The following is a 12,259-nucleotide window of genomic DNA, read 5'->3' as shown; positions in this document are numbered from 1 at the left end:
TTGTAGGAGGAGACAGAAGACAATAGGGGCATTCAGAGACAATGAGGACACAGGCAAAACTAGCTACTGCTAAGAAATCCTTGTGCTGTGGGACACCTGGCATTGTCAGTGCTAAAGAGATTTGATGACATTTAAAAGAAATGCAACTTATGTTGAATACCATTGAATTTCTCCATTTTAAAAGAAATGTTTAAGTATTAAAAAAAAAAAAACCTTACAGACTTTCGAATTTGAAAAAGCTTTAAAGTCTCTACCTTCATAAACCCAGTCTGCTATTCCATTATATATTGCATTTTCTTCCCCGGTCCAGGTGATCCTATGACTTGATGAATTTGGTTCATTTTTAACATAAACATCATTTTTCCAAACGTATGCCTAGAAATATTGAAAAAGAGATTAATTAGTAATAACCTGCTATAATATATCTTATCCTAGAGTTAAAAAATATCTATCAACTATTTTATTCTCAAACAATAAAGTATGCAAATGTGATGACTACCTTGGGTTATTCAATTTGAGCAAGATAGAGTCCTTTTCTATCCTCCTCACATTTTAAAGACACTAAGTATACAGCTATAACCTCCAAATAATCCTAAAGACACTCTTCACATATTAGAAACAGCTTACAACCACCACCATGTGCACGCTGAATGAAGTACATGAGAAAGACCCAGGAGGCTGACCACTCTCACACAATGATGCCTGCTTCGCATTGCTTTCTGGGGGCTGGGGGTTGAGGGAGTGTGGTTGCATGTCAGAATGGAGAGTTCCATCTACAAATGAACGTCCCGCCTCCTGGTCAGTTTCTTTTGGACTTCTGCCATTCTCCTGGCACCATAGAACATGAAGGTATATCTACAGTGACAGAGAGAAGGTCACAGAACAAGCAAGAAGCAGGTACGCCTCAACAAACGAACAAAACAACAAACTCAGTACAACAGAAAATAGAATTGAGGAGTTTAAGAGCATTTTTCCAGTATGTAGACAATTCCCCAGTAGCAGTTCAGAAACTTTTAGGAACCGTATTTACTGTGTAAGACCAGAAAAATGCTATTTTAGGCAATAACACTCTATTTGATAGTGAAGTATTTGCTTCCTAAGTGTCTGTTCTGTATCAGGGAAAGTAGCTTCTGCATGTCAGAACTTTGAGCCATTATGTTTCTCTGAAAACAGAAGAGACTCACTAACCAATTTATGACCCTCTGGTGACCACGTGATCCACTGTGTGTTGTTTGGAATTTTCTCTTCTGTAATCAGCTGCCTGAAAAAAAGAAAAAAAGATAAAAGGAAACATTACCAAATGAATAAATCACAGTGGGATTTCTTCTTTTCAAAAAAGTATTATTACACTAAAAAAGTTTAATAGCTTTTATGAGGAAGTCACTGACCTTTTATTTAAATCATAAATGTCATATGAAGCTGTGTAAGAATGTCTCCATTGCTGTAAAAGAAAACAGACATTTCAGGCTCCTGTGATCCTCGATAGTTCAGCCACTCGATATAGGCACATAAGAGAAGATGTAAAGTAATGTAACAAATTGCATAATTCTGTGTCACGTTTTGTGGTTTCCTATCTCAGTCCTTAGAATTTGAGAATTAGGAAGAGATTCTCAGAGACCATCTGGTACAAACTCCTCAGGACCTCACCTGTAACCTAGCTCTGGCTTCACCCCTGCCAAGGAAACTTCTTGGAATCACAGTGCTCCCCACATGCTACTCCCTGGTAAACATTACTCCTAACATTTACCATAGCATGTTAAGTCCACCTGTTTAAGAAAATGCAGATTTTCACTTTTCAACCATCTTATTTACAAAATATTTCAAAGATCTATAGTTTTATCGCTGGTGGTGATGTGGAGAAATACTCTCCTACATTGATCATGAAAATACAAAGTGCTACAGACTTTTTTGAAAGCCACCTGGTAATATATATTAACACTGGAATATATATCATCAATATTTTAAACAACGATATCAAATATCTAAAATATGAAAAGCAAACCAAATCCAAACAAATAAGAAGAAAAGAAATAATAAAGGTAAAATCAGTAATCACACAGAAAATGAACAGAAGAGAAAAAAAAAATCAACAAAGCCCAGAACTGGTTCTTTGAAAAGATGAATAAAATTGCTAACACAGTAAAAGTAAGGAGAAAAAAAAAAGACCAGTGAATGACCAATATTAGAAATGAAAAATGGGATTAAAATGGGATTAAAAGATTTTAAGACCTGGGCACCTGGCTGGCTCAGTCAGTAGTAGAGCACAGACTCTTGATCTTGGGGTCCTGAGTTCAAGCTCCATATTGGGCATGGAGCCTACTAAATATAAGATAAAATAAAAATCTAAAAAGAAAAGAAAAGAAAAGAAAAAAGCCATCTTGTTTGGGACCTGGGTGGCTCAGTTGGTTGAGTGTCCGACTTCAGCTCAGGTCATGATCTCATGGTTCGTGAGTTAGAGCCTCGCCTCGGGCTCTGTGCAGACAGCTCGGAGACTGGAGCCTGCTTCAAGTTCTGTGTCTCCCTCTCCCTCTGCCCCCCCCACCCCACACTCTGTGTCTCTCCAAAATGAATAAACATTAAAAAAATTTAAGATTTCAAGACCATATAACAAACATTTTTGGGGGGGCCAATAAATTTAAAAGTTAAAAAAGGGGCAAATTCCTTGAAAATTAAGTTATCAAAACTGAGACAAGAAAAAATGGAAAATCTGTAAAGTCTCATATCTAATAAACACATTGAATCAATCAATAAAAATATTTGCACAAAGGAAACTCCAAACCCAAATAACTTTACCAGCAAACTCCGTGTTATTAACCAAATGAGTTGAAAACTCACACATATCTAAAAACCCTACAAATTTGTAGTGTCATTCATAATTGCCAAAACTTAGAAGAACCAAGATGTCTTTCAGTAGGGGATGGGTGAGCAAACTGTGGTCCATCCAGACACTGGAATATTATTTAGCAGTAAAAAGAAATGAGCTATGACATCTCAAAAAGACATGGAGGGACCCTCATATGTCTATTGCTAAGTGACAGAAGCCAATCTGAAAAGGCTACATACTGTATAATTCCACCACATGATATTTTGGAAAAGGCAAACTAATGGATACAGTAAAAAGATCAGTTGTTGCCAGGAGTTTGGAGGAAGGAAGGGACGAAGAGCTGGAGCACAGAGGATTTTTAGGACAGTGAAATATTCCATATAATCCCGTAATGGTGGATACATGTCATTATACTTTATAGATTTACCAAAACCCATAGAATGTACAACATAAAGAATGAACCCTAATGTAGACGGTGGATTTTAGTTAATAATAATGTATCAATAATGGCTCATCAATTGCAACAAATGTGCCATACTAATGCAAAATGTTGATAATAGGGGAAAGTGGGACAGAAGTGGGGGATGATGAGGGAGTATATGGGAACTCTGTGTTTTCCACTCATATTCTATAAATCTAAAGCTATTCTAAAAAAAAATTAAGTCTGTTAATTTAAAAATAAACGAAGTAGAACTATACCAGAATCCTTGGAAGAAGTTCCACGTGGTATCATTGAGTGAGAAATGCAATTTACAGAAAAGTATGGAAAGTAGGATTTTATTTTTTATGGAATAAGCAATAACTAAAAAATATCTATCTTCACAGAATGATTGGGTAGTATAATACACACACACACACACACACACACACACACACACACACACACACACACACAAGATTCTTAACATGTGATACCTGGGGAAAAGATGGGGGTGGAGAGAAGTAGAGAACCAGGCATAAGAGGAAAAAAAGGTAAGACTGAAGATAACATATATATACACAGATTTGAATTTATGAAAAATTATGTTTTATGTGAATGCATGTACACATTAAAACATGTCTTTATGTCTGTCTTCCCTACCATATTCCTAGATGAAAGAAATTGTGTTTTATTCATTTTTAAATACCTGGAGTCTTGTCTAGCACAAGCCACATAGTCTGTGTTCAAGAAATAAACCAAACCAGGGGTACCTGGGTGGCTCCGTGGGTTAAGCATCCAATTGTTGGTTTTGGCTCAGGTCATGATCTCATGATTTGTGGGTTTGAGTCCCACATCAGGCTCTGCTCTCACAGTGTGGAGCCTGCTTGGGATTCTCTCTCTCTCTCCCCCTCTCTGCCCTTCCCCTGCTCTCTTTCTCTCTCTCTGAAAGTAAATAAATCAAACTAAAAAAATAAATAAACCAAACTGATATAAAAATCAAATTTTACCTGTGAGAATGAAATAAACAAAATGGGTAGCTCAAGGATACCCAGTTTGTATAATGGCAGAGCTGAGACACAAGCCAGAGTTTCCGACCTTGAAGAATATTTCCCACTTATCATTTATCACCCTCCTATCCTCTCATGCCAACAATTATGTATTAAGTCTCTAACTTTTGTGAGTCATACTTTTTTTTTTAAATCTTGGATTATTTTGACACAATCCATGCTTGTTTCTGGGAAACCTCTGCATGCTCTATCTGCGAGAGACAAACGGTGTGCTACAGGCTAAAAAAGAGGTTTAAGAAGGTTTGAGATCACTCAGGATGACAGATCCATCATGAGTTGCAAAAGGAAACCTAAATGTCTGGGGTGTTCACTTCATCGTTGAAACAGACTCATCCCCTATTTAGGTTATAAACATTAGCGGCTATCCTCTGTCAGGCATTACTGGCTGAGAAAGGCTCACTGTCCTTGAGGAGCTCATAGTTGAATGGGGGATATGGACTAGTAAATATGAGAAAAGAATCTCAAGAGATATAATAGATGTAGGTGGGGAGAGGCAGGCATCATAAATTAGGGCCTGGAGAGGGAGAGAGGCCTATGAAAAAGTGATTGTTAGACCAAGTCTCGATGGCAGAAAACTGCCACACAGAGAAGCAGTTACAAAAGCATCATAGCAAAGAGAAGCCGAAGGCCAAAGATGGGAAAGATTATTGTGAAAAGCACAGGCTTTGGAGTCTTCTAACCTGGACTCAAGTCTGGCTATAATGTTTGTCACCCACCCTCTGTTATTCATACGTTGAAATCCTATCCCCCTGTGTGATGATATTGGAGGTGAGCCTTTGGGAGGTAACTAGGTCATGAGGGTGGAACCCTCTTGAATTGGATTAGTTCTCTTATAAAAGAAATTCCAGGGGCATTTGGGTGGCTCAGCTGGTTGAGCGGCCGACTTCAGCTCAGGTCATGGTTTGTGAGTTTGAACCCTGCATGGAGCTCTCTGGTGTCAGCAAAGGGCCCACTTAGGATCCTCTGTCCCCCTCTGTCTCTGTCCCTCCCCAGCTTGTGCTCTCTCTCTCCCTCAAGAATAAATAAGGCGTGTTTTGTTTTGTTGAAATAGAGACTCCAGAGAGATTCCATGCCGCATTCTCCATTTGAGGCCAACTGTGTTCCATGAAGCAGGTCCTCACCAGACACTGAATCTGCTAGCACTTTGACCGTGGACCTCTGTCTCAGCCTCCAGAACTATGAGAAATAAATCTGGTATTAACCCACCCCATCTGTGGTATTGTTACAGCAGCCCAAATGCACTAAGACCAGTTTCCATTATGTAATATCAGGCAAGTTTCTTTCTAAGGTTCAATTTTCTCTTTAGGAACATGGGGATAATGTCAGTACCAATCTTAAGAGAGGTTCATGGGAATGCATGTGAAGTGCTAAGCAGGGCTCCTAGAATATCGTCAATATGCGATAGGTGATGCTACTATTACCTCTGGAGCATTCAGCAGCAAGGGGACATGTTAGGAAAACATACATACCAGGCCGTACAGTACTTATGTGTTTATGTTTTCACTCATTCACTCACTAACTTGCTCATAGCCACAACGTAGAAGTAAGAATTGCTCTTTTGAAATGCGCTCAGTCATGGAGAAGCCATGGAGTAAAATCTGAAGAACTCTGCACAGTAGACTTCCAAGGAAATAGAATGAAACTCGACTTTTCTCAGTTGTCCTGAGACCTGGTGAGTCAACTGGAACATCGTCAACATGTGATAGAGGATACAACTATTACTGTCTGGAGCATTAGGCAACGAATAGAGATTACTACACGTTGTACATGTATGCTGTAGAAAATTCTATCAGACATTCTAAGAAGTAAAAGAGAAGATGGAGTGCTCTACTTTCAATAATCTTGTAATTTAGTGCTCTGCAGTCAAAGGTATGGAGAAAGTAAAATAAGCTAATGTGGTAGAGAGTGAATGGTGAAGTGTGGGAGAACAGAGTGGCAGAGGGCCAAGTTAGATAAAGCAATCCAAGAAAGCTTGGACTTGAATTTACTAAAAAGGGAATACCATATGATAATCAGGGGAAGAACGTTCGAGAATGAAGCAATAGCAAATACTCTGGTCCTTAGAGGAGAATGAATGATGCTTGTGAAAAATGAAGAGTGGTGTACCTAAAAGTTCTTTGGATCACTGAATTACCTGGGAGCCCTTAAATCTACCCATGCCCGGGCCCCACCCATCACTATGCTGAACTAGTTGGTGTGGGGTAGGCTGCAGGCATCTGTACTTTTTAAAAACCTCCATAGGTGGTTGTAAGGTTCAGGCAGGGGTGAGAAGTACTGGCCGAGATGGTGAGTCCAGAGAAGGTAGTAGGAGTTGGGTTAGCGAGGCCAGACTGAGGTCTAATCACATAGGCTTCTGAGGATGCTGTGGTTAAAGTTTGTGTTTCATTCTGCAAGGGATGGCAAATCACTGATCATGAGGGTTCAAACATAGGCATGATATGATCTAACTTAGTTTTTAAAAGGAGTCCTGTAGATACTGCCTGAAAAACATGGATGGCAGCAGAATGAAGGAAATACCAGAAAAACAGCAAAAGCAGTTAAATGCATACATAAACTACAGTGACACAGCAGATACAAATTACCAATGATGGTTGCCCAACTAAGGTCTACCAGTGAAATACATCCATTAGTATACATCATATAGCACTTATTGAACTTGGCCAAATAGTAAATTGAGCTGGTATTTACCTTTCTGTTTCTACCTTAACCTTTATGTTTGTCCTTAACATGGGCAATTGTATTCAGTTGTTCTCAGCCCTTTGCTCATTAAAATAATACGCCCATTAAAAAAAAAAAAAAACATGGATGCCATCTTCACTCCAGATACTATAATTTATGAATCTGGGGATTGGACCGGGCCACTGGGAATTTTTAAAAGCTCCTCAAGTGATTTTAATCTATAGAGAGCAATAAAAACCACTGAATTAAATGAACAACCCATTATTGGGAACAGATGTGTTAAAGTTGGCCTAAGATTCTGATTGGCTCCTACTTTATGGGTTTAGCAGAACAGAGTCAGAGAGTCTTCATGTCCAGGAAATGGAGCTGGACACAGTGAATCCAGGGTAAATATTATGATTGAGAGTCACCACGTTGAAATGGGAAATGGAGTAGGAGATGGGGTTTACTTGGCCTGAGTATAGAAGAAGCGTTGGGGCGTGAGATAAGGCTGATCAGTATTTATTATTTATTCTAGAATAAAAAGGCAGAGGTGGGGATCCCCAGCTTTGTATTTTGCTTTCAATGCAGAATATCCCTACAGGTTTTTAATCTTTCCTACAAGTCTTAAGACTTCCTATACTTGACAACTGTTGTCAAATCCAGGAATAATTTAAAAACTGCAGTTAAGGGGCGCCTGGCTGGCTCAGTCAGTTAAGCATCTGACTCTCGATTTGGGATCAGGTCATGATCTCATGGTCCATGGATTCGAGCCCCGCATTGGGCTTTGTGCTGACAGTGCTGAGCCTGTTTAGGATTCTCTCTCTCTCTCTCTCTCTCTCTCTCTCTCTCTCTCTCTCTCTCTCTCGCTTCCTGCCCCTCCCCCACTCACCATCTCACTCTCTCAAAATTAATAAGCATTAGAAAAAATAAAAGTAAATAAAAAGCTGTAGTTAAAGTTACTGGCAATTTGTAGCCATTCTAAACGTGAAGAGAATATGTGATTAAGCTTTCCTGAGTGTGTGAGACTCTGATTTTGAGCTGAGGCTCCCCCTTTAGAATGGTTTGTATATGGTAGGACCTGGAAGCTGGGAGGTGATCTGAACCACCCTGCAGAGTCTCTTCTGGAGGAGAGGAAGTATGACTCTTTCTAAAGCAAATATTTACTGAGAGTTTACTATATATAAAGCTGAGACAAAGGAAATAAGGGGTTCTGTTACTGGATGTGCAAGTCAAACAATTTAAATTATAAGTTCTATTTTAACTTGTATTTTATATCTATAATGTATTACTTGTACTTTTTAGTATTTGAAAACACCAAAAAATAGACTGCTTTGAAAACAGTTGTTGGACTTACCCTTTATGAATGAGAATGGCTATTGCTTCTTTTGATTCTGGATTAATGAGATTTTAGTGCCTGTTATATTACTTAGGTGTCAATCTTAAATATTCGTGAACTTGAAATCAGTTATAAAGTAACATACTCATAGGGTTCATAGAGTTCTTTAAATGTCATAGTAAGACAGCATTTCTTTTACCTTCACATAGTTGTACTCTAAGAGAATAAACTGTCCATCAGGAGATACCAAATAATCGTTTATGGAATGTTCAAATTCATCCTGTCAAGCAGATAGAAAAAAGAACAATTGAACAGCTTCATTTAACAGTCATTATTGAGTAATTACTATGTACAAGGTATGGTTCTAGACATGTGGCTCATGCCTTGGGAGCTCCCAGAAATGGCACATCCCCCGACACAAATGACCATTGTGCAAGGTGTATGGTGATCAGGGTTAGAGAACCAGAGAGGGAAGGATTAATTCCAACCAACGAAAGACCACCATGAGGGTAGGGATCAGAAAAGAGAGAGAAATTTCCCAGTAGGGGGAAGAGCATGAGCAAAAAACCAGATGTGTGAAAGAGCATGCGTATTAAGAGACTATCCAGAGATTAGGCATAACCTGAACACAGTATAGGGTACATCAGAAAATATATAAGGTGGGAGGATGTAAAATTCAAAAAATAGCTTGGACTGAAATATAAAAAGTGGAACTATAAATGACTTTTTGCACATGGATGTGATAGAATCTTATCTGTCTTTACAAAGATGCTCTGGTTGACACAGCAGCTGACATGAGATGAGTAGGGTTGCATCAGCCCTAGACTTGGGCAATGCAATGGTCTCATCTACAAAATGGACATAGGGACACAAGCTAGAATACTCACTCACACAGATTAAAAAGGCCTTGAACCAGGACTCTACAGTGGAAACAGAAATCTGAGGGGTACTTGACATTGCAGAGGGAGAAATGATAGGGTTTGTTGAATAGCTAAATATGGGGGCGGGGTCACACAGGAATCAAAGAGGATTCTGAGGATTTAAAGAGTAGAATTTCATTTTCTAGCCTAAGTGACTCAGAGGAGAGCATTATGTATCAAGATGGGGAACTCAGGAAGAGGAATAGGGTGCTTTCAGTTTGCTGGGAGAGTCAAGGGGAAATAACTAGTTTAACTTGGGATACTGAATTTAAAATACCTTGAGGCCATGGGTGGACAGGAGCAAGCAAGCTACTAGAAATAAAAGATTTCGATTTTGGCAGGAGGTTAGTGTTGAAGGTGTGCATTCAAGAGTCAAGGCGAAAAGGAGAGCCCTGATGCTGTGGAAGTGTATGAAGTTCACCGAAGGAGAGCATGCCAAGTGGGGAGAGAGGCCAGCAAGTGAAGACAGAGCCCTGAGGGGCACTTACACTGAGGAGTATGGGCAGAGGAGGAAGAATCGTCAAGGGAGACTAAAAAGTAGCCAAGGCAGGGAGCATTCCAAGAAGAAGAGAAAGATCCACTGTGCCATATGCTGCAGAGAGAGTTCAACAGATGAGAAATGATAGTACTCATGATTTGAAAGGTTATGAAAAAAAAAAATCCCCAGAATTTATCCTTAAAGTAGGAATGAATTATGCGATTAAACATACAAATGTACTGTTCTCCAAGAAAATGGAGCTGTTTCCATATTCAGCATTGAATAGCAAGATATTATCATCTTGTTTGTAGAGATAATCGTGATCTAAAGAAAGAAAATGGTCAGATCAGTATTTCAAGTTATGGTTAAATATCTTCATCAGCTAAAAATTATCCAGTAAAAACTTAATGTTTACATTCACGCAAGTACTCAACAAGCATTTGTAAGTCAGAGAAACATTAAATGATGGATATTACACTAGTATGCATCCATTTACCCATCATTACTGTCAAGGTTTCAATTCACTTTTAACTTTTTATAGTATGTATCAAAGAAATACTAAGGTTTTCTCTTTGCACGCTTAAGGAGAAAAAAAAAAACAAAAAAAAAACCAACTCTCCTATGTGGTTTAACCAAACAAGGATATCTTCTCAGGGCCACAAAAATGCCCCACCACCTAACTAGAATGAGCACAAGCATAAAAATCTGTCCCCTCCCAAAAAAAGTCCTTACCTGAAACCCACCGCAAGGAGTAGAATTTCACCCTAAAAGTATTTTTTAAATAATCAGTTAGAGTGTAAGTTCTGCGACTGTCAGCTGCAGCATCATCTGTTGGTTGAAAAAAAGAGCCAAATGTTCAGTAAGATGAAATAACCTAACTTTTGGATAAAATAAACAAATGGATCACTGTAATATACACTGGTCACAAAATACAGGAATACACTCACAAAATGGAAAACACATTCTGAAAGACTTCAGGCTGGGTGAATGCACTTAACTGTTAAAGCGTATATGATTGGTGTACCTCCCTGAGCTATGTTAGTGCCTATGTTAGCGAGCTTCCCTATAAGGTCTAGATCCGCAAAATCCAATGGAAATATAACTTAAGTACATTTTCTAGTAACCATATTTAAAGATTTTAAGGTGAAAATAATTTCAGCAGCATATTTTATTTACCCCAAATATTCAAAATATTATCATTTCAACATGCAATCAATATTTAAATTTTATTAATGAGATCTTTCACATTCTTCTTTTTTATACTACTTCTTTGAAACCGGCATGTCGTCTATGATTACAGCATATCCCAGGCTGACTAGGCACACTCCTGGTCAGTAGCTACATGTGGCTGCACAGTAGATGGGCACAAGGCCAGACTGTCCTTCTTTGAGGCCTGAAGGTTCACACGGAAGTGAACCTTGCTTTGCACAGACCTTTAAGACTTGCTCTCTTGCTTTGCACAGACCTTTAAGACCTGCTGAGCACCCAATTCAGTGACCTTTGTTTCTATCATCTTTCCTTGAACTTGGGGGAGGTTTTTATGAAACCCTCTCTTGGATTCTGTGATACCTCCTCGCTTCTCCTTCTCAGTCTCTAACCTTTATTTTTCCATCTCCTCCTTGACTCTATTTTTCTTCATTGACCTCAAAGGCAGAAATGCCCTGATGTTCAGTCTTCAGCTTTTTGCTCTTCTCTTTCTACATTTCTCTTTCCAGAGGACTCTGGAGAATGGGACTTCCTGGGCTTCAGGCATATTTCCCATTTAAATACATAACAACACCTGTACTCACTACCTTAGTCTTCCACACCCTAAACTCACATTTCCAGTGCTGTGTGGGGCCTTCTTAGTGACTTGTCCCATGCTAACCCCAGACCTACCTTGTATAAGATAATTGTCTTCCTTCGAAAATAATTTTCCCTAGGGAATGTGTGTGTGTGGTTTTAGATTCTGTTACTGGAGACCCCACTTCAAAGTCTGAAAATCATTTGTGATGTCTCTCTCTCTTACCATCACCTGCATCCTATTAACCCTGTTGATTCTTCCTGCGAAATCTTTCTTCCAGGTATCCTGCCCTGAATTTCTCCCAGTCCAATTCTTCCACTGCACCACTTCTGGCATGGTTTTCCCAAAATCCACTTTCATCCTGGTGACTTTTTCTTCAAAAGCCTTCACGGATTCCCCAATGCCCACAGGAAGATTCCAACTCCTTAGCCTGGCACTCGTGACCTCCACGGTCTGGCATGAGACTCTCCAGGGTCATTTCTACTCACTCCGTGCATTAAGCCTCTAACCTCGTCATGCTGATTGCCTACTGAACCCAGTAAACCTTCTTTGGCTTTTCTGACTTTGCCCCTTCTCCTGAGCCTCCTCCCTACAACATCTCCAACTGTTTCCCAGGCTGGCACAGTCCTCCACCTGCCAACGCCCTCCTCTCTCATCAAGACTTCAGTGCTGTCTCCTCTGACTTTTGCCCCAACACTACTCATTTAATAACTTCTGCTGATAACAATTTTTCCATGCCTACCAGTGTTGTATACTTAGCGAGGCCATG

General features: G+C 39.4%; 1 protein-coding gene across 1 annotated transcript in view; it reads right to left on the bottom strand.

The window, feature by feature from the left end:
- The window catches only part of DPP4 (dipeptidyl peptidase 4), a 79,149-nt gene that overhangs the window by 45,852 nt on the left and 21,038 nt on the right, over positions 1-12,259 (bottom strand). Inside the window, exons 3-8 of the mRNA XM_058715150.1 lie at positions 10,440-10,535; positions 9,940-10,031; positions 8,509-8,589; positions 1,389-1,441; positions 1,189-1,261; positions 255-375 (exon numbers count right to left, since the gene is read on the bottom strand). Of these exons, the coding sequence (XP_058571133.1) occupies positions 255-375; positions 1,189-1,261; positions 1,389-1,441; positions 8,509-8,589; positions 9,940-10,031; positions 10,440-10,535 (516 nt within the window). The remainder of the gene's footprint in view (positions 1-254; positions 376-1,188; positions 1,262-1,388; positions 1,442-8,508; positions 8,590-9,939; positions 10,032-10,439; positions 10,536-12,259) is intronic.

The sequence above is a fragment of the Neofelis nebulosa genome, chromosome 2 (assembly GCF_028018385.1).
Source record: "Neofelis nebulosa isolate mNeoNeb1 chromosome 2, mNeoNeb1.pri, whole genome shotgun sequence".
NCBI lineage: Eukaryota > Metazoa > Chordata > Mammalia > Carnivora > Felidae > Neofelis > Neofelis nebulosa.
The sequence above is the reverse complement of the archived record's forward strand: the minus strand, read 5'-3'. Positions and strand labels throughout refer to the sequence as shown.